The sequence below is a fragment of the Macrobrachium nipponense genome, chromosome 9 (genome assembly GCF_015104395.2).
Source record: "Macrobrachium nipponense isolate FS-2020 chromosome 9, ASM1510439v2, whole genome shotgun sequence".
Classification (NCBI taxonomy): domain Eukaryota; kingdom Metazoa; phylum Arthropoda; class Malacostraca; order Decapoda; family Palaemonidae; genus Macrobrachium; species Macrobrachium nipponense.
In genome coordinates this window covers 97206458-97228838 of record NC_061110.1, presented here as the reverse complement: position 1 = coordinate 97228838, position 22381 = coordinate 97206458, and the positions used below count along the sequence as shown (strand labels likewise).

At 42.3% G+C, this 22381-nt stretch overlaps 1 protein-coding gene across 2 annotated transcripts in view; it reads right to left on the bottom strand.

Moving 5' to 3' along the window:
• Positions 1-22381, bottom strand: part of LOC135218540 (calcium-activated chloride channel regulator 1-like) — a 915765-nt gene that overhangs the window by 58066 nt on the left and 835318 nt on the right. The window contains exon 1 of one of the 2 annotated variants that reach the window (XM_064254911.1): positions 2446-3837. The exons of the other annotated variant lie outside the window; for it this stretch is intronic. Coding sequence (XP_064110981.1) covers positions 2446-2625 — 180 coding nt within the window. The 5' untranslated portion in view covers positions 2626-3837. Of the gene's footprint in view, positions 1-2445; positions 3838-22381 lie in introns of those variants that run through there. 2 annotated transcript variants of the gene reach the window in all.

Below are 22381 nucleotides of genomic sequence, written 5' to 3'. Positions count from 1 at the left end.
TTGGTTAAGTGGGTAAATAAAAACCAGAAAGACGGACTAAGAATGGTTGAATGGGAACAGTTGATGCGCCTTGGAATGTGGGATTAAATAGAAGGATTTCTATAGATGAGATAAGTGGCAGAATAAATCAAGCAAGGAGGATGGCTGGATGTTATCTAAAGATTATGAAGACGCTTTGAGTCACTATGGAAGCCAAAGTTGAAAAGTAAGAGGGGGTTGCTTAACCAATATTTTTTTACGTGAAGTGCGAATGTTGAATGTGAATTGATATAAAGAATGTTAAAGGTATTCAAAAGAACAGTTTGTAGGGCATATGTGACATACCAATAATAACAGAGTGTGTGAGAAACATGGAGATACCTAGAGGTGGGAAAAAAAGCTAAAATGGTGAATAACTTGAATCAGAGTTTTTTTTGAGAGGGTTCAATAAAGTGGAAAGAATGGAGTGAGATAGTTCAGTTAAGTGGAAAGAATGGAGTGAGATGGTTCAGGTAAGTGGAAAAGAATTTGGAAGTGGAGAGGGTCAGGTTAAGTGTGACGATGAGTGAGAGGGGCTCAGTTAAGTGGAAAGAATGGAGTGAGAGGGTTCAGTTAAGTGGAAAGAATGGAGTGAGAGGGCGGGTTCAGTTAAAGTGGAGAATGGAAGTGAGAAGGGTCAGTTAAGTCGGAAAAAGAATGGGAGTTTGAGTGGAAAATGTTTCAGTTAAGTGGAAAGAATGGAGTGAGATGGTTCAATAAAGTAGAAAGAATGGAGTGAGATGGTTCAGTTAAGTGGAAATAATGAAGGATAAATGACTGAAAAGTGTACATTTCAGCAGTGATAAGGTGAGAGAAGACAGCAAGAACTAGAAAGTGCTTCTTTATTGGAGCGGAGGGTGTTTTTGAAAGGAAGGGCCTAATACCCAAGGAGTTTCCGTGTAGGAGTATGAAGGTATTGTGGGGGTGTTTTCTGCACAAAATTTCATCCACGAATTAAAAATAAGAAATCGATAGTACATGTTGTCTTTTTTTCTCTCTCTAGAGCAAACCTTGTTAGGACACACACACACACACACACACACACACACACACACCACACACACACACATATATATAATATATATATATATATATATATATATATATATATATATATATATATATATATAATATATATATAACAGATATGTGTACTATATATATATATGTGTATGTGCGTATATGGTTATATATATATATTAATATACATACACATATGTATATATGTATATATATATATATATATATAGATATATATATATATATATATATATATATATATATATATATATATGAGAGAGAGAGAGAGAGAGAGAACTCTCCTCTCTTTAAGAGTATGCATATCGATATTATCCATATAAACGGAATGTACCGCCACAGAATGAGATAATGATTTTTTCCCATTAGCTTGCTACCGTCAATATGATTACTTTATCGACAACACTTTTTGAATTCAGTTGGTTGTCATTTCCTAAAATGTACAACCAAAAATTAATCCCATTAATCCTCTGGCAATCATTCGAACAAAAAAGCTGCGAAGGTCATGAAATAATAAACTTGAAATGGATCGAGGGAAACGAAAACTCGACGACCTGTCAATCCGTCAAGAAATGATTTAGTCTACCCTAGAAATCAAAAGGAAAATATATATATTAAGTCAGCGACAAAAAATGGGAATTATTCATACATCGGTGCACGCGTATGCTCAAAGGAGCATATACTCATTTCCATGCATACTAATATCTGCCGTGATCCGTATTACCAGAATATGTACAAAAAAAAAAATAAATAAATAAATAAATAAATTAAAATTTAAATGAAAAACGCAGTTAAAATAAAAAAGAGAGATGTATGAATACTCGCTGAAAATTGCATTTATGATCCTCGTATGCATTTGTGCGCTAATTAATTCTTAAAAGTGGCATTTCGCGCGTAGAAATGATGTATACTTATGTGTATGTATACGTGCGTTTCTACACTGACCTATTTTCACCCACGCACCTGTGACTCAGGGGAGAACGGCGAGTATTCGCCATATACACATCTACACACAGTGTACCCTATACGAAGAAGATTGGCACACACACACACACAATGATTTGATACACTCACACATACGCTCGCACACAAGTTTTTATACACACATACACAGGTTTGATACACATGCAAACAAATGCTCAACACACACATACACAGGTTTGAAACTCATGCATACAAATGTTTAATACACACACACACTAAAAAAGGTTTGATACACACTCACACGCACAAAGGTTTGACACACACACTCACACATAAAAACATATGACACACTCTGACACACACATATATACACAAAAGTGTGATACACACTCACCAACGAACAAAAGTTCGACAAGCACACACCTACACACATACACAAAAGGGGTTTTGCAATTAACACCGTACCTTTAAACCCAGTATGACCTGACTGCATTGCTCGCCCGGTACGGAGTTACTTATAGCAATAACTAGTCCCTCGTAGCCATTTTCCACAAGTCGCAGGTGACCCGAAGAGGACGCTGGATACTGGATAAGGATCAAGCAAGTCAGAGGAAGGACGCACTTGATAATCCTTGGATCAAGCATTTTTCAAAAGGTGCTGGATAACCTTATAGGATATCTTTTTCTTTTTTTTTCTCACACGTAAAAACATCCAAGGGGAAATATGAACACGTAGTGACACTGAAACATCTCGACGAATATTTTATATTTTTTTTTTATTCTTTAATGTCTTGATTTTGGTCTCAAAACATTTCAGGTTTTTTGAGCTATGATTTTTTTTTTAGAGGGAAATTTGTTTCATTAATTTTTAACTGTTTAGCATTTCTTTCATCATCAGGTTTCTCTCGATGAGGTATACAAAACGCTCATGGTGCACTAGGCCTAGATTTTTTTTCTTCTTCTCTCGCTCGAAAACTCACACTTCGTCCGCTAAAGAATGAGTGAGAGAGAGAGGGAGAGAGAGAGAGAGTGAGTGAGTGAGAGGGAGTCACACACACACACACAGACACACGCACAGTCAGAGCTCAGAACTTCCATATATATAAAAAAAAAAGAAAAAAAAAAATACGGAAGAACATCATCAATTCACAGCGTTCCAGAGAGGTTGTCGCACAGTGCCTGGAATCTGGAACGAGGAACCAGCCCCCTCCTCTCGCAATACTTTCCAGAAGCAAACTGGAAACCGGAAGGAAGTCACACCGCGAAAACGAATCACCAGAGGTTACATCGAAGTCACCAAGTGCATTTTTTAACCGTGAGTCACACTAGCCAATATAGGTCACTGATTCGAGTCCCCTTTTTTCCCCTCACTTGTTGCACTGTCTGTCATTTTTCATCTTTTTTTGTTTATTTATTTATTTTTTTTTTTTGTTCTTTCCTCTCTCTCTCTCTCTTCCCGCGATTGAACTTGACGATCTACGTCGCCATTGTTTCAGTTCGCAAATACAACCCCCATCTTAAATCCAGTCCGTAAGGCAGGTCGTCTTCTCCTTCCTCGTTGTGGTGGCGGCAGTCGTCGGCAAGAGTGAGTCGTTTGAGAAAGTCGTCATCGCTCGAAAAATTTCTGGAAGAGATTTTTTGAAAATAGATTTCTGTCTCTCTCCGTAGCGGAGAAAACTTCCAAAGAGAGAGCGTGCGAGGTTCTTGTCTGTCCGCGTGAGAGAGATGAGTTCTATTATTGTCGTTTCCGAGGCGAGAACTGAAAGAAATGAGTAAATCAAAACTGGCGAATGCAAGAAAGAAACAAAGATGGGGAGCGAATCATAACATCCTCTCGCAAGAGCCTTTCATTGGACACTAAAGTAGTGCGGTGTGTGGCGTCTCAGCCACCCATCAGAGGTTGCCATGACAACCGAGCAAGCAGAGAGGGAGATTGCATGTGACGTCACATAACATGTTGTCCGCACGCGCAAAAGGAGAGACCAAGAGAGAAAAACCTGCCGTTTACTCACACATTTTAAGCTTTTCTTCTCTGTCTTTACAGAGGGACAGTTACACGCCAGCCAACCCAAGGATTTCCACGGGAGAATTAATCTCCTTTCGGGATGAGCTGAGAGAAGCAGCGCGAGATGAGAGCGAATGCACAAAGTGTGAAAACAACGAACATTTTCTCTCTCTCTATCTCTCTCTCCGGGAATCTAAGTTCCAGGTGTAGGTAGTGCAAGCTGCCATACGTTAATTGCCGTGAAGAAATAACTGATACGGGTGACGACACCGAGTCAGCCATTAACTTTAGCCACGGAAAAAAAATACAGAGATAATTTTCGGTCTCAGGAATTCAAGCCTCTCTCTCTCTCTCGTCTCTCTCTCTCTCTCTCTCTCGTATCTTATCAAAGGGCTGGGGGGGGGGGGGGGGGGGGATATGTAGATTGGAAGCAAGCGCGAGTTTCCCCAGACCCAACAATCATCAAGCTGTTGTATCCTTAGCCACAAAGAGGCGAAGAAATCGACTTATTTATCCCGAGGAGGAGGAGGAGGAGAAGTGTCATATAAGCGGAAGCCTGCTAAAAACATGGCGAGCCCAAATGCAATTCCTTTGTGAACGGGCGAATTACAATCACGACTCGAGCGGTTAAAAGCGCCAAGTGTTGAACTTTAATTCCCAAGTTCGGGAATATTATCATAACGGCTTTAATTACCGAGGCTCTTGGGGGAATCATTATTGTCCGCGCGATTCTTAAATTCCGGAGCTTTTGCCGTAACTGTTGCAGTTAAGGAATAAAGAGACGCCACTCAAGGCTTCGCCAAGTTCTGCCAAGTTCTGTATTCAGTGGCCGAAGAATATTGTGTTAATTTCGCGCCCAACGTATGTTTATTTTCTTTCTTTTTACATTTGTATTCAAGAATACCGTCGTGTATACTGGATAAATGTCGTGACACCTCTCACGCCAAGAGAATGTGTATACATCTTTCACGTCAAAAGAGGGCATGATTATTACATAAGTATATCTCCCACGACGAAGGAATGTGATGCTGGATACATATTATCTCTCACATAAAAGGAATGTATAGGCTGGATGCTTACTGGAATATCCATCACACCAAAAGAATGTGTATGTTGAATACATATAGGTACATTTCTCACGTCAATGTGTATGCTGGATACATATAGGTACTACATTTCTTACGTAAAAAAAATGTGTATGCTGGATACATATAGGTACATTTCTCACGTCACGACAATGTGCGTATATGCTAGTTACATATAGATACACGTCTCACATCAAATGAGTGCCTATGTTGGATACATTGAGGTACATCTTTCACGTCAAAAGAATGTATATGCTGGATACATTTAAGTACATCTTTCACGTAAAAATAAGTGTGTATGCTGGATATATATGTATACAAATCTCAATTTAAAAGAATGTGTATGCTGGATACATATACATCTCACACGTTAGAATAATTTGCATACTGGATACATATAAAACTCTCACGTCAAAAAAATGCGTATACTGAATTATTTTAAGATATAGAATCATTAAAGCCGGAAAAATATATGACATTCTACTTAAAAGTAAATTATTCAGTAAATTAATCAGAAAATATGAGGCAAATACAAAATTACATACGTGCATTACTTTGTATATTAGTGTATATACTACATATGATGACCTGTCTCTCTTTATATATATATCTCCCTGTTCATTAGAGCTCACATGCGCGCACAGACTCGCCCAATAAAATGAAACCGATTCCTGATCTGGACGAAATAAACAAACCGAAGCCCCCAAAATCAATATCCAATTATGAACTATTAACTGATATTGCCTCCAACTGAACAACTATTGAACGGGAGACTGTCAGAGGTAGTTCCGCGGAACGCCCGCCAGGACGCAATACAAAAGTACAAGATGAGTCCATGACTACAATCAGCATACATCATCATCAGCGAGCGAATACACCGAATGTTTGTGGTTTCCTCCGTACCTTAGAGTTTCATGGGGCCTACCTTGCGTTTAATGGCTAAAAATATCAGGCCTTTTTTGTTCTTTTTTTAAATTTTAAGAAACGTTCCCCCAGACCCCCTTGGAAGCGTTCTTTATATGCGTGCTGAATAACTCTTAAATATAAGACGATATAAACAGGAAAACTAAGATCGGTTAATGGCTGCCGAATGTTTGCTGTGGGGTTCTAACGGCTCCCCCCCCCCCCCCCGGCCCCCCCCCCCCACCTCGGACTCTGCACAACTGGCTGAGGGAGAGAGGAAAGTAGACCTAAAACACCATGGCCTACTTACTCCGCACCACAACTGCCAGAGGGAGAGAGGAAAGTAGACCTAAAACATCATGGCCTACTTACTCCGCACCACAACTGCCAGAGGGAGAGAGGAAAGTAGACCTAAAACCACCATGCCTTACTTAACTCCGCACCACAACTGCCAGAGGAGAGAGGAAAGTAGACCTAAACGTCCATGGCCTATTTACTCTGCCACCACAACAAGCCAGAGGGACCACAGGAAAGTAGACCTAAAACATCATGGCCTATTTACTCTGCACCACAACAGCCAGAGGGACACAGGAAAGTAGACCTAAAACATCATGGCCTATTTACTCTGCACCACAACTGCCAGAGGGAGAGAGGAAAGTAGACCTAAAACATCATGGCCTACTTACTCCGCACCACAACTGCCAGAGGGAGAGAGGAAAGTAGACCTAAAACATCATGGCCTACTTACTCCGCACCACAACTGCCAGAGGGAGAGAGAAAAAGTAGATCTAAAACATCATGGCCTTCTTACTCCGCACCACAACTGGCTGGGGGAGAGAGGAAAGCAGACCTAAAAACATCATGGCAACTTACTCCACATAACAACTGGCTGGCTAGGGGGAGAGAGGAAAGCAGACCTAAAACATCATGGCCTACTTACTCCGCATAACAACTGGCCTGGGGGACCGGGGAGAGAGGAAAGCAGACCTAAAACATCATGGCCTACTTACTCCGCATAACTATTGGCTGGGGGAGAGAGGAGAGCACACCTAAAACATCAATGGGCCTACTTACTCCGCATGGAACTATTGGCTGGGGGATGAGAGGAGAGAAAGGCAGACCTAAAACATCATGGCCTACTTATTCTCCGCATAACTATTGGCTGGGGGAGATAGGAGCCAGGAGTAGGCAACCTATCATGCTACTTACTCCGTCCTCCCCTGGCCATAACTATTGGCTCGGGGGCGAGAGGAAAGCACACCGAAAACATCATGGACCTACTTACTCAGCATAACAACTATTGGCTGGGGGAGAGAGGAGAGCAGACCTAAACATCATGGCCTTCTTACTCTGCACAACAAACGCCAGGTGGCGGGGGGGAGAGAGGAAAGCAGACTAAAACATCGTGGCCTACTTACTTCGCACCACAAATGGCAAGGGAGAGAGGAAAGTATACCTAAAACATCGTGGCCTTCTTACTCGGCACCACAAATTGGCTGAAGGAGAGAAGAGAGTAGACCTAAAACATCATGGACTTCATACTCTACACCACAACTGGCTAGGGGAGAGAAGAAAGTAGAACTTAAAGCATCGTCACTTCTTACTCTGAATCACAACTGGCTGAGGAGGAGAGGAGGAAAAGTAGGCCTAAAACATAATGGCCTGCTTACTCCGCACCACAACTGCCACAGGGAGGAGAGTGAGTACCGACCTAAAACATCCATGGCCTTCTTACTCCGCATAACAACTGGCTGGGGGAGAGAGGAAAGCAGACCTAAAACATCATGGCCAACTTACTCCGCACAACAACTGGCTGAGGGAGAGAGGAAAGCAGACCTAAAACATTGTGGCCTACTTACTTCGCACCACAAATGGCCAAGGGAGAGAGGAAAGTAGACCTAAAACATCATGGCCTTCTTACTCTGCACCACAACTGGCTGAAGGAGAGAAGAAAGTAGACCTAAAGCATCATGGCCTTCTTACTCCACACCACAACTGGCTGGGGGAGAGAGGAAAGTAGACCTAAAACATCGTTGCCTTCTTACTCCGAATCACAACTGGCTGAGGGAGAGAGGAAAGTAGACCTAAAACATAATGGCCTTCTTACTCCGCACCACAACTGGCTGAGGGAGAGAGGAAAGTAGACATAAAACATAATGGCCTTCTTACTCCGCACCACAACTGGCTGAGGGAGAGAGGAAAGTAGACCTAAACATAATGGCCTACTTACTCCGCACCACAACTGGCTGGGGGGGAGAGAGTGAGATCTCAAACAAAATGGCTTTCTTACTCCGCACAACAACTGGCTTAGGGAAAGAGGAAAATATACCTAAAACATAATGGCCTTCTTACTCTGCACCACATCTGGCTGAGGGAGAGAGGAAAGTAGACCTAAAACATAATGGCCTACTTACTCCACACCACAACTGGCTGAGGTAGAGAGGAAAGTGGACCTAAAACATAATGGCCTTCTTACTCCGCACCACAACTGGCTGGGGGAGAGAGGAAAGTAGACCTTAAACAAAATGGCCTTCTTACTCCGCACCATAACTGGCTGGGGGAGAGAGGAAAGTAAACCTAAAACATAATGGCCTACTTACTCCGCACCACAACTGGCTGAGAGAGGAAAGTAGACCTAAAAAATCATGGCCTTCTTTCTCCGCTTCACAACTGGCTGAGGGAGAGAGGAAAGTAGACTTAAAATATCGTGGCCTTCTTACTCCGCACCACAACTGGCTGAGAGAGAGAAGAAAGTAAACCTAAAATATCTTGGCCTTCTTACTCCATACCACAACTGGCTGAGGGAGAGAGGAAAGTAGACCTAAAAAATCGTGGCCTACTTACTCTGCACCCCAACCGGCTGAGGGAGAGAGGAAAGTAGACCTAAAACATAATAACCTTTTTACTCCACACCAAAACTGGCTGAGGGTGAGACCAAAGTAGACCTAAAACATTGTAGCCTACTTACTCCGCACCACAACTGGCTGAGGGAGAGAGGAAAGTAGACCTAAAACATAATGGCCTACTTACTCCGCACCACAACTTGCTGAGGGAGAGAGTTGAGTAGACCTAAAACATTTGTTAGCCGCTACTTACTCCGCACCCACCAACCTGGGCTGGAGGGAGAGAGGAAAGTGAGACCTTAAAAAACATAATGGGCCATTACTTAACTCCGACACCACAACTGGGCTGGGGGAGAGGGAAATAAAGTCAGAATCCTTAAAAACAATTGTAGCCTACCTTTGACTACCACACCAAACAAAACTGGGCTGAGGGGAGAAAGGAAAGTAGACCTAAAACATTGTAGCCTGCTTACTCCCCACCACAACTGACTGGAGAGAGAGGTAAATAGACCTAAAACATTGTAGCCTACTTACTCCACACCACAACTGGCTGAGGGAGAAAGCAAAGTAGACCTAAAACATTGTAGCCTACTTACTTCACACCACAATTGGCTGAGGGAGAGAGGAAAGTAGACCTAAAACATTATGGCCTACTTACTCCGCACCACAACTGGCTGGGGGAGAGAGGAAAGTAGACCTAAAATATTGTAGCCTACTTACTCCGCACCACAACTGGCTGAGGGAGAGAGTAAAGTAGACCTAAAACATTGTAGCCTACTTATTCCGCACCACAACTGGCTGAGGGAGAGAGGAAAATAGACCTAAAACATAATGGCCTACTTACTCCGCACCCCAACTGGCTTGGGAGAGAGGAAAGCAGACCTAAAACATTGTAGCCTACTTACTCCACACCATAACTGGCTGAGGGTGAGAGGAAAGTAGACCTAAAACATTGTAGCCTGCTTACTCCCCACCACAACTGACTGGAGTGAGAGGAAAATAGACCTAAAACATTGTAGCTTACCTACTCCACACCACAACTGGCTGAGGGAGAAAGCAAAGTAGACCTAAAACATTGTCGCCTACTTACTTCGCACCACAATTGGCTGAGGGAGCAGAAAGTGGAACCTACAAAATTAGGGCCTACTTTTACTCCCACCAACCAATTGGCTGAGGGAGAGAAGAAAGTAGACCTAAAAACATTATGGCCTACTTACTCCGCACCACAACTGGCTGGGGGAGAGAGGAAAGCAGACCTAAAACATTGTAGCTTAATTACTCCGCACCACAATTGGCTGAGGGAGTGAGGAAAGTAGACCTAAAATATTGTGGCCTATTCACTCTGCACCACAAATGGCCAAGGCAGAGGGGAATGTAGACCTAAAACATAATGGACTACTTACTCTGTACCACAACTGGCTGAGGGAGAGAGGAAAGTACACCTAAAACATTGTAGCCTACTTACTCCGCACCACAACTGGCAGAGGGAGAAAGGAAAGTAGACCTAAAACATCATGGCCTATTTACTCCGCACCACAACTGCCAGAGGGAGAGAGGAAAGTAGACCTAAAACATCATGGCCTATTTACTCCACACCACAACTGCCAGAGGGAGAGAGAAAAAGTAGACCTAAAACATCATGGCCTATTTACTCCACACCACAACTGCCAGAGGGAGAGAGAAAAAGTAGACCTAAAACATCATGGCCTACTCACTCAGCATAACAACTGGCTGGGGGAGAGAGGAAAGCAGACCTAAAACATCATAGCCTACTTACTCCGCACAACAACTGGCTGAGGGAGAGAGGAGAGCAGACCTAAAACACCGTGGCCTACTTACTTTGCACCACAAATGGCGAAGGGAGAGAGCAAAGTAGACCTAAAACATAATGGCCTTCTTACTCCACACCACAACTGGCTGAAGAAGAGAGAAAAGTAAACCTAAAACATAACGGCCTTCTTATCCGCACCACAAATGGCTGAGAGAGAGAGGAAAGTAGACCTAAAACATTGTGGCCTTCTTACTCCGCACCACAACTGGCTGAGAGAGAAAGGAAAGTAGACCTAAAACATAATGGCCTTCTTACTCTGCACCAACTCTGGCTAAGACAGAAAAGAAAGGAGACCTAAAACATTGTGGCCATCTTACTCTGCACACAACTGGTTGAGGAAGAGAGTAAAGTAGACCTAAAACATACTGGCCTTCTTACTCTGCACCACAACTGCCTGCAGGAGAGAAGAAAGTAGACCTAAAACACAATGGCCTTCTTACTCCGCACCAGAATGGCCAGGACGAGCGAGAGAGGAAAGTAGACTAAAACATAATGGCCTACTTCCGCACCACAATGGCTGAGGAGAGAGAAGAAAGTGGACTAATAATAAGGGACCACTTAAACTAGCACCCAAATGGCTGAGTGAGAGAGGAAAGTAGACCTAAAACATCATGGCCTTCTTACTCTGCACCAGAACTGGCTGAGAGAGAGGAGAGTAGACCTAAAACATAATGGCCTTCTTACTCCACACCATAACTGGCTGAGAGAGAGCAAAGTAGACCAAAAACATAATGGCCTTCTTACTCCGCACCACAATTGGCCGAGAGAGAGAGAAAAGTAGACCTAAAACATCGTGGCCTTCTTACTCCGCACTACAACAGGCTGAGAGAGAGAGAGGAAAATAGACCTAAAACATAATGGCCTACTTACTCCGCACTACAACTGGCTCAAAGAGAAAGTAGACCTAAAACATAATGGCCTACTTACTCCACACCACTACTGGCTGATAGAGAGAAGAAAATAGACCTAAAACATAATGGCTTTCTTCTCCACACCACAACTAGGAGAGAGAGAGAGGAAAGTAGACCTAGAACATAATGGCCTTTTACTCCACACCACAACTAGCTGAGAGAGAGAGGAAAGCAGACCTAAAACATAATGGCCTTCTTACTCCACACCACAACTGGCTGAGAAAGAGAGGAAAGTAGACCTAAAACATAATGGCCTTCTTACTCCGCACCACAACTGGCTGAGGGAGAGATAAAAGTAGGAATAAAACATTGTGGCCTTCTTACTCCGCCCCACAACTGGTTGAGCGAGAGAGGAAAGTAGACCTAAAACATGATGGCCTTCTTACTCCACTCAGGATAGTAGACCTAAAACATAATGGCCTTCTTACTCCGCTCCACAACTGGCTGAGGGAAAGAGAAAGGTAGACCTAAAACGTTGTGGCCATCTTACTCCGTACCACAACTGGCTGAGAGAGAGAAAGGAAAGTATACCTAAATCATACTGGCCTTCTTACTCCACACCACAACTGGCTGAGAGAGAGAGCTGAAAGTAGACCTAAAACATAATGGCCTTCTTACTCCGCACCAAAACTGGCTGAGAGAGAGATGAAAGCAGACCTAAAACATAATGGCCTTCTTATTCCACACCACAACTAGCTGAGAGAGGAAGGTAGACCTAAAAATTAATGGCCTTCTTACTCCACACCACAACTGGCTGAGAGAGGGAGGAAAGTAGACCTAAAACATAATGGAATTCTTACTCCGCACCACAACTGGCTGAAAGAGAGAAGAAAGTAACCCTAAAACATCGTGGCCTTCTTACTCCACACCATAACTGGCTGAGGGAGAGAGAGAAGTAGACCAGAAACATTGTGCTCTTATTACTCCACACCACAACTGGCTGAGAGAGAGAGGAAAGTAGACCTAAAACATAATGGCCTTCTTACTCCACACCACAACTGGCTGAGAGAGAGAGGAAAGTACACCTAAAACAAAATGACCTTCTTACTCCACACCACAACTGGATGAGGGAGAGAGAAAAGTAGACCTAAAACATAATGGCTTTCTTACTCCGCACCACAACTGGCTGAGGGAGAGGGGAAAGTAGACCTAAATCATAATGGCCTTCTTACTCCGCACCACAACTGGCTGAGCGAGAGGGGAAAGTAGACCTAAATCATAATGGCCTTCTTACTCCGCACCACAACTGGCTGAGGGAGAGAGAAAAGTAGACCTAAAACATAATGGCTTTCTTACTCCGCACCACAACTGGCTGAGAGTGAGAGGAGTGTAGACCTAAAACATAATGGCCTTCTTACTCTGCACCACAACTGGCTGAGAGAGAGAGGAATGTAGACCTAAAACATAATGGCCTTCTTACACCGCACAACAACTGGCTGAGGGAGAGAGAAAAGTAGATCTAAAACATAATGGCCTACTTACTCCGCACCACAACTGGATGAGAGAGAGAGACCTAAAACATAATGGCCTTCTTACTCCACACTAAAACTGGCTGACAGAGAGAGGAAAGTAGACCTAAAACATAATGGCCTTCTTACTCCACACCACAACTGGCTAAGGGAGAATGAAAAGTAGACCTAAAACATAATGGCCTTCTTACTCCGCACCACAAGCGGCTGAGAGAGGAAAGTAGACCTAAAACATAATGGCCTTCTTACTCCGCACCACAAGCGGCTGAAGAGGAAGAGTAGACCTAAAACATATGCCTCATACTTCCACTCCGCACCACAACTGGCTAAAGGAGAGAGGAAGTTAGACCAAAAACATAATGGGCTACTTACTCCGCACTACAACTGGCTGAGGGAGAGAGGAATGTAGACCTAAAACATAATGGTCTTCTTACTTTGCACCACAACTGGCTGAGAGAGAAAGGAAAGTAGACCTAAAAGATAATGGCCTACTTACTCCGCACCACAACTGGCTGAGAGAGAGAGGAAAGTAGATCTACAACATAATGGCCTTCTTACTCCGCACCACAACTGGCTGAGGGAGAGAGGAATGTAGACCTAAAACATAATGGTCTTCTTACTCCGCACAACAACTGGCTGAGAGAGAGAGGAAAGTAGACCTAAAACATAATGGCCTTCTTACTCCACACCACAACTGGCTGAGAGAGAGAGGAAAGTAGACCTAAAACATAATGGCCTTCTTACTCCGCACAACAACTGGCTGAGAGAGTGAGGAAAGTAGACCTAAAACATAATGGCCTTCTTACTCCGCACCACAACTGGCTGAGAGAGAGAGGAAAGTAGACCTAAAACATAATGGCCTTCTTACTCGGCACAACAACTGACTGAGAGAGAGAGGAAAGTAGACCTAAAACATAATGGCCTTCTTACTCCGCACCACAACTGGCTGAGAGAGAGAGAGGAAAGTAGACCTAAAACATTGTGGCCTTCTTACTCCGCACCACAACTGGCTGAGAGAAAGAGAAAAGTAGACCTAAAACATAATGGCCTTCTTACTCCGCACCACAACTGACTGAGAGAGGAAAGAAGACCTAAAACATAATGGCCTTATTACTCCGCACCAAAAGTGGCTGAGAGAGAGAAAGAGGAAAGTAGACCTAAAACATAGTGGCCTACTTATTCTGCACCACAACTGGCTAAGAGAGAGAGGAAAGTAGACCTACAATCCTATGTCCTAAAACTTACTCCGAACACAAAACTGCTGGAGAGAGGAAGTAGACCAAAAACATAATGGCCTTCTTACCTCCACCACTGGCAACCTGCCTGCCAGGATAGAGGACTGAGTAACCTAAAAACAGGCAAACGCCACCCCTGCGAAGAAAAGAAGACCTAAAACATAATGACCTTCTTACTCCGCACCACAACTGGCTGAGAGAGAGAGGAAAGTAGACCTAAAACATAATGGCCTTCTTACTCAGCACAACAACTGGCTGAGAGAGAGAGGAAAGTAGACCTAAAACATAATGGCCTTCTTACTCCGCACCATAACTGGCTGAGAGAGAGAGGAAAGTAGACCTAAAACATTGTGGCCTTCTTACTCCGCACCACAACTGGCTGAGAGAAAGAGAAAAGTAGACCTAAAACATAATGGCCTTCTTACTCCTCACCATAACTGGCTGAGAGAAAGAGGAAAGTAGACCTAAAACATAATGGCCTTCTTACTCAGCCACACAACTGACTGAGAGAGGAAAGAAGACCTAAAACATAATGGCCTTATTACTCCGCACCAAAAGTGGCTGAGAGAGAGAGAGAGAGGAAAGTAGACCTAAAACATATGGCCTTCTTACTCCGCACCACAACTGGCTGAGAGAAAGAGGAAAGTAGACCAAAAACATAATGGCCTTCTTACTCCACAACGCAACTGGCTGAGATAGAGATGAAAGTAGACCTAAAACATAATGGCCTTCTTACACCGCACAACAACTGGCTGAGGGAGAGAGAAAAGTAGATCTAAAACATAATGGCCTACTTACTCCGCACCACAACTGGCTGAGAGAGAGAGGAAAATAGACCTAAAACATAATGGCCTTCTTACTCTACACTAAAACTGGCTGACAGAGAGAGGAAAGTAGACCTAAAACATAATGGCCTTCTTACTCCACACCACAACTGGCTAAGGGAGAATGAAAAGTAGACCTAAAACATAATGGCCTTCTTACTCCGCACCACAAGCGGCTGAGAGAGGAAAGTAGACCTAAAACATAATGGCCTTCTTACTCCGCACCACAACTGGCTAAAGGAGAGAGGAAGTTAGACCAAAAACATAATGGGCTACTTACTCCGCACCACAACTGGCTGAGGGAGAGAGGAATGTAGACCTAAAACATAATGGTCTTCTTACTTTGCACCACAACTGGCTGAGAGAGAAATAAAAGTAGACCTAAAACATAATGGCCTTCTTACTCCACACCACAACTGGCTGAGAGAGAGAGGAAAGTAGACCTAAAACATAATGGCCTACTTACTCCGCACCACAACTGGCTGAGAGAGAGAGGAAAGTAGATCTACAACATAATGGCCTTCTTACTCCGCACCACAACTGGCTGAGGGAGAGAGGAATGTAGACCCTAAAAAAAAAAAAAAAAAAAAAAAACATAATGGTCTTCTTACTCTGCACAACAACTGGCTGAGAGAGAGAGGAAAGTAGACCTAAAACATAATGGCCTTCTTACTCCGCACCACAACTGCTGGAGAGAGAGAGGAAAGGGGTAGACCTAAAAACATAATTGGGCCTTCTTACTCTGCACAACAACTGGCTGAGAGAGAAAGGAAAGTAGACCTAAAACATAATGGGTCCCCCCCCCCCCCCCCCATTCTTACTCCGCATCACAACTGGCTGAGAGAGAAAGGAAAGTAGACCTAAAACATAATGGCCTTCTTACTCCGCACCACAACTGGCTGAGAGAAAGAGAAAAGTAGACCTAAAACATAATGGCCATCATACTCCGCACCACAACTGGCTGAGAGAGAGAGAGGAAAGTTGACCTAAAAAATAATGGCCGCCTTACTCCGCACCACAACTGGCTGAGAGAGAGAGGAAAGTAGACCTAAAACATAATGGCCTTCTTATTCCACACCACAACTGGCTGAGAGAAAGAGGAAAGTAGACCTAAAACATAATGGCCTTCTTACTCCGCACCACAACTGGCTGAGAGAGAGAGGAAAGTAGACCTTAAACATAATGGCCTTCTTACTTCGCACCACAACTGGCTGAGGGAGAGAGAAAAAGTAGACCTAAAACTTCGTAGCCTACTTCCGTAACCCCCGATCGAAGAAATGTTTGTACAAAACGCGCAACAATTCTCCGGTGCGGCTAAATCAACAATGCAATGGCGTTTTTATTAAGAAAAATAACAGGCACGAGTGAGACAAATGTAGGTAGGCGAATCGCATCATGATGAATTAGGCAACATCGGTCTAGCTTTGTTTTGGCTGAGCCCGCAGCCAGCAGTGCATCTGTCTTGCCGTTTGTTTGTTTATTTGCGTTCTGCTCCTTGAATAAACGAATAGATTCGTTTCTATGAAGTTGTGCCTGCTCGTACGTACATAAAAACGGTTTACATAGTAAAATGAATTTGTAAAGGCTTTTCATAACTTGGAGTACGTATGGAAAAGACGAGAGGGCGGGGGACAGATTACTTCGGTTACGCAAACACTTCATTAAACTAACGATAAAAGTACCTGCATTTATGAAGATACAAGAATGCTTGCGTGTATATAGTGACAAATGAAAGAATGCATGTATTATGCACGAGCGTGTGTTTCTAAATGGCTATTGCTTGAAGCATAGTACACACAGGGAGAATATAGGGAGAATATAATATACTTGTATATATATATATATATATATATATATATATATATATATATATATATATATATATATATTATATATATATATTATTATTATTATTATTATTATTATTATATTTTGTTTATATTATTATTATTATTATTATTATTATTATTATTAGTATATATATACATACATATATATATATATGTATGTATATATATACAATAATAACTAATAATCTATATAATATATATATATATATATATATATATATATATATATATATATATATATATATATATATATATAATAACTTACGTAACGAAAAACCCGATATAAAACATAAACGGGAGCAAAATGACAAAACATATTGCGTGTTCCTTTGCCTTTACTCTAAAGCATTCTCAAGCATTATACTTTATACCGTTTTGCTTGAAAATGCCTTTTCACTCTCCTCTTGGCTTTATATTTTGTTATATTATTATTATTATTATTATTATTTTTTTTTTTTTTTTTTTTTTTTTTGCTCTATCACAGTCCTCCAATTCGACTGGTGGTAGTTTAAGTAGTGTGGGGTTTTCCGGGTTGCATCCTGCCTCCTTAGGAGTCCATCACTCGTTCTTACTATGTGTGCCGTTTCTAGGATCACTCTTCTTCTGCATGAGTCCTGGAGCTACTTCAGCCTCTAGTTTTTCTAGATTCCTTTTCAGGGATCTTGGGATCGTGCCTAGTGCTCCTATGATTATGGGTACGATTCCACTGGCATATCCCATATCCTTCTTATTTCTATTTTCAGATCTTGATACTTATCCAATTTTTCCCTCTCTTTCTCTTCAACTCTGGTGTCCCATGGTATTGCGACATCAATGAGTGATACTTTCTTCTTGACCTTGTCAATCAACGTCACGTCTGGTCTGTTTGCACGTATCACCCTATCCGTTCTGATACCATAGTCCCAGAGGATCTTTGCCTGATCGTTTTCTATCACTCCTTCAGGTTCGTGCTCGTACAACTTATTACTGCAAGGTAGCTGATGTTTTTCTTGCACAGCAGGCTCCAGTGGAGGGCTTTTGCTACTGAATCATGCCTCTTTTTGTACTGGTTCTGTGCAAGTGCCGGGCATTCACTTGCTATGTGGTTTATGGTTTCACTTTTCGTATTGCACTTCCTACATATGGGAGAGATGTTATTTCCGTCTATCATACTTTGAACATATCTGGTTCTTAGGGCCTGATCTTGTGCCGCTGTTATCATTCCTTCAGTTCTGCCTTCGTCCATTCCACTATTCCTGCGCTGTATTTGATTACTGGCACTGCCCATGTGTTTATGGCTTTTATCATATTTCCGGCGTTGAGTTTTGACTTGAGTATCGCCTTGAGTCTCTGCATATATTCTTTCCTGATCGTGTCCTTCATCTCTTGGTGTTTTATACTCTCCTCCTTCCATTATTCCCAGGTATTTGTATCCGTCTCATCTATGTGTTTTGATGTTGCTCCATCTGGTAGCTTTATCCCTTCAGTTTCTCGTTACTTTGCCCTTTTGTATGTTGACTAAGGCGCATTTTTCTATTCCAAACTCCATCCTGATGTCCCCAGATACAATCCTTACAGTCTGGATTAGGGTATCTATTTCCTTGATGCTCTTACCATACAGCTTGATGTCGTCCATGAACATCAGATGGTTGATTCTGTGCCTCTTTTCTTGAGTTGGTACCCGGCATCCATCTTCTGCAGTACTTTTGTCATGGGAATCATGGCTACTACAAAGAGTAGTGGGGACAGTGAGTCGCCCTGGAAGATCCCTCTCCTGATATTAAACTCTGCTAGTCTTATTCCAGAGCTTGTAAGTATTGTATTCCAGTTGCGCATTGTATTTTTGAGGAAGCTGATGGTATTTTCCTCTGCCCCATATATTTTCAGGCATTCTATTAGCCATGTGTGTGGTATCATGGCTTTCTTATAGTCTATCCATGCCATGCTTAGGTTGGTTTTCCTTCTCCTACTGTTCTTTATATTATTTTGTCTATCAGGAGCTGGTCTTTTGTGCCCCTACACTTCCTTCTGCAGCCTTTCTGTTGGTGGGGGATGGGGTTTGTGTCTCCTTTAGGTAGTTGTATAGCCTTTCACTGATGATACCTGTTAGTAACTTCCACATTATTGGTAGGCAGGTGATAGGCTGTAGTTACTGGCTATATTTCCCTTACTCTTGTCTTTTTGTACTAAGGATGTTCTTCCTGTGGTCATCCATTTGGGTGCTTGGTGATTTGTTCTGCTATTCGTGGGTGTAGGGCCTTGAAGTTTTTGAGCCAGTATCCATGGACTTCATCGGGACCTGGGGCTTTCCAGTTTGGCATTTTCTTTATTGTTGGTGTCTGACGTGTCTGTCGTGATCTCTGTGAATCTTTGTTTTTTATTCTCCCTGTTTCTTCTTCCTTGACTTCCTAGAGCCATGTTGCTGTTTTTTGTTGTTGTGTGATGCCGGATTGCTCCATATGTTTTTCCCAGAGTCTCTTACTTGGTTCGGCTTCAGGAATTTCTGGGTGGTTGTCTTCGCCTCTTACTTGGCTGTATAGTCTTTCTGGTTGGTTCCGAATAGTTTGTTCTGTTGGTATCCCTTATTCCTGTTCATGTACCGTTGGATCTTATGTGCTTTGGCCTTAAGCCTCTGTTTTACATCTTCTATTGTGTTGTTTAATCCCCTCTCTTGTACTTTGTATTTCTCGTTGAGTTCCTCCCTTGTTTTCTTGCTTCTTAGCCTTTTTTCTGCCATCTCTTTCAGTTTACTCAAGTCAGATCTCATCACCATGATTTGCTTTTCCAGGCGCCTTTTCCAAGGAGGTTGCTGTTTTGGTTTCTGTTGGGTTGGTTGTGCTGGTGGTGTTGGTGTTCGAATTCCCATCAGTTCTGCTACTAATCTTGCTCCTGCATATGTCAAGTTATTTGTTTCTGTGATACTGGTGGTCTGTATTATGTGCCAGTATTTCATTGACCTCACTTGTTTTCTCTCCCTTATTATTATTATTATTATTATTATTATTATTTTATTATTTTTTTTTTTTTTTTTTTTTTTGCTCTATCACAGTCCTCTAATTCGACTGGGTGGTATTTATAGTGTGGGGTTCCGGTTTGCATCCTGCCTCCTTAGGAGTCATCACTTTTCTTACTAGGGTGGGTGCCGTTTCTAGGGATCACACACTTCTGCATGAGACCTGGAGCTACTTCAGCCTCTAGTTTTTCTAGATTCCTTTTCAGGGATCTTGGGATCGTGCCTAGTGCTCCTATGATTATGGGTACGATTTCCACTGGCATATCCCATATCCTTCTTATCTATTTTCAGATCTTGATACTTATCCATTTTTTCCCTTCTCTCTCTTCAACTCTGGGTGTCCCATGGTATTGCGACATCAATGAGTGATACTTTCTTCTTGATTTTTGTCAATCAACGTCACGTCTGGTCTATTTGCACGTATCACCCTATCCGTTCTGATACCATAGTCCCAGAGGATCTTTGCGTGATCGTTTTCTATCACCCTTAGGTTGGTGCTCGTACCACTTATTACTGCAAGGAGGTAGCTGATGTTTCTTGCACAGGCTCCAGTGGAGGGCTTTTGCCACTGAATCATGCCTCTTTTTGTACTGGTTCTGTGCAAGTGCCGGGCATTCACTTGCTATGTGGTTTATGGTTTCATTTTTCGTATTGCACTTCCTACATATGGGAGAGATGTTATTTCCGTCTATCGTACTTTGAACATATCTGGTTCTTAGGGCCTGATCTTGTGCCGCTGTTATCATTCCTTCAGTTTCCTTCTTTAGCTCTCCCCTCTGTAGCCATTGCCAATTGTCATCGCTGGCTAGTTCTTTAGTCTGTCTCATGTATTGTCCGTGCATTGGTTTGTTGTGCCAGTCCTCTGTTCTCTCTGTCTTTCTCCTGTCTCTGTATATTTCTGGTCTTCGTCTACTTTTATTAGTCCTTCTTCCCATGCACTCTTTAGCCACTCGTCTTCACTGGTTTTCAGATATTGCCCCAGTGCTCTGTTTTCAATGTTGACGCAGTCCTCTATACTTAGTAGTCCTCTCCCTCCTTCCTTTCGTGTTATGTATAGTCTGTCCAGTATTTGCTCTTGGGTGTAGTGCTTTGTGTATTGTCTTTGTTTTTTCCTGGTTTTCTGATCTATGCTGCGGAGTTCTGCCTTCGTCCATTCCACTATTCCTGCGCTGTATCTGATTACTGGCTACTGCCCATGTGTTTATGGCTTTTTATCATATTTCCTCCATTGAGTTTTGACTTGAGTATCGCCTTGAGTCTCTGCATATATTCTTTCCTGATCGTGTCCTTCATCTCTTGGTGTTTTATATCTCCTCCTTCCATTATTCCCAGGTATTTGTATCCTGTCTCATCTATGTGTTTGATGTTGCTCCCATCTGGTAGCTTTATCCCTCAGTTCTCGTTACTTTGCCTTTTTGTATTTTGACTAAGGCGCATTTTTCTATTCCAAACTCCATTCTGATTGTCCCCAGATACAATCCTTGCAGTCTGGATTAGGGTATCTATTTCCTTGATGCTCTTACCATACAGCTTGATGTCGTCCATGAACATCAGATGGTTGATTTTGTGCCTCTTTTCTTGAGTTGGTACCCGGCATCCATCTTCTGTAGTACTTTTGTCATGGGAATCATGGCTACTACGAAGAGTAGTGGGGACAGTGAGTCGCCCTGGAAGATCCCTCTCCTGATATTAACCTCTGCTAGTCTTATTCCAGAGCTTGTAAGTATTGTATTCCAGTTGCGCATTGTATTTTTGAGGAAGCTGATGGTATTTTCCTCTGCCCCAATATATTTTCAGGCATTCTATTAGCCATGTGTGTGGTATCATGTCGAAGGCTTTCTTATAGTCTATCCATGCCATGCTTAGGTTGGTTTTCCTTCTCCTACTGTTCTTCATTACCATTTTGTCTATCAGGAGCTGGTCTTTTGTGCCCCTACACTTCCTTCTGCAGCCTTTCTGTTGGTAGGGGATGGTGTTTGTCTCCTCTAGGTAGTTTGTATAGCTTTCACTGATGATACCTGTTAGTAACTTCCACATTATTGGTAGGCAGGTGATAGGCCTGTAGTTACCTGGCCTATATTTCCCTTACTCTTGTCTTTTTGTACTAAGGATGTTCTTCCTGTGGTCATCCATTTGGGTGCTTGGTGATTTGAGATACAATGCTGGAGTTGTTCTGCTATTCGTGGGTGTAGGGCCTTGAGTTTTTGAGCCAGTATCCATGGACTTCATCGGGACCTGGGGTTTTCCAGTTTGGCATTTTCTTTAGTTTGGTGTCTGACTGTGTCTGTCGTGATCTCTGTGAATCTTTGTTTTATTATTATTATTATTATTATTTATATTATTATCATTATTATTATTATTATTATTATTATTATTAGTTATTATTATTAGTGTATAATACATACATACATATATATATATATATATATATATATATATATATAAATTATATA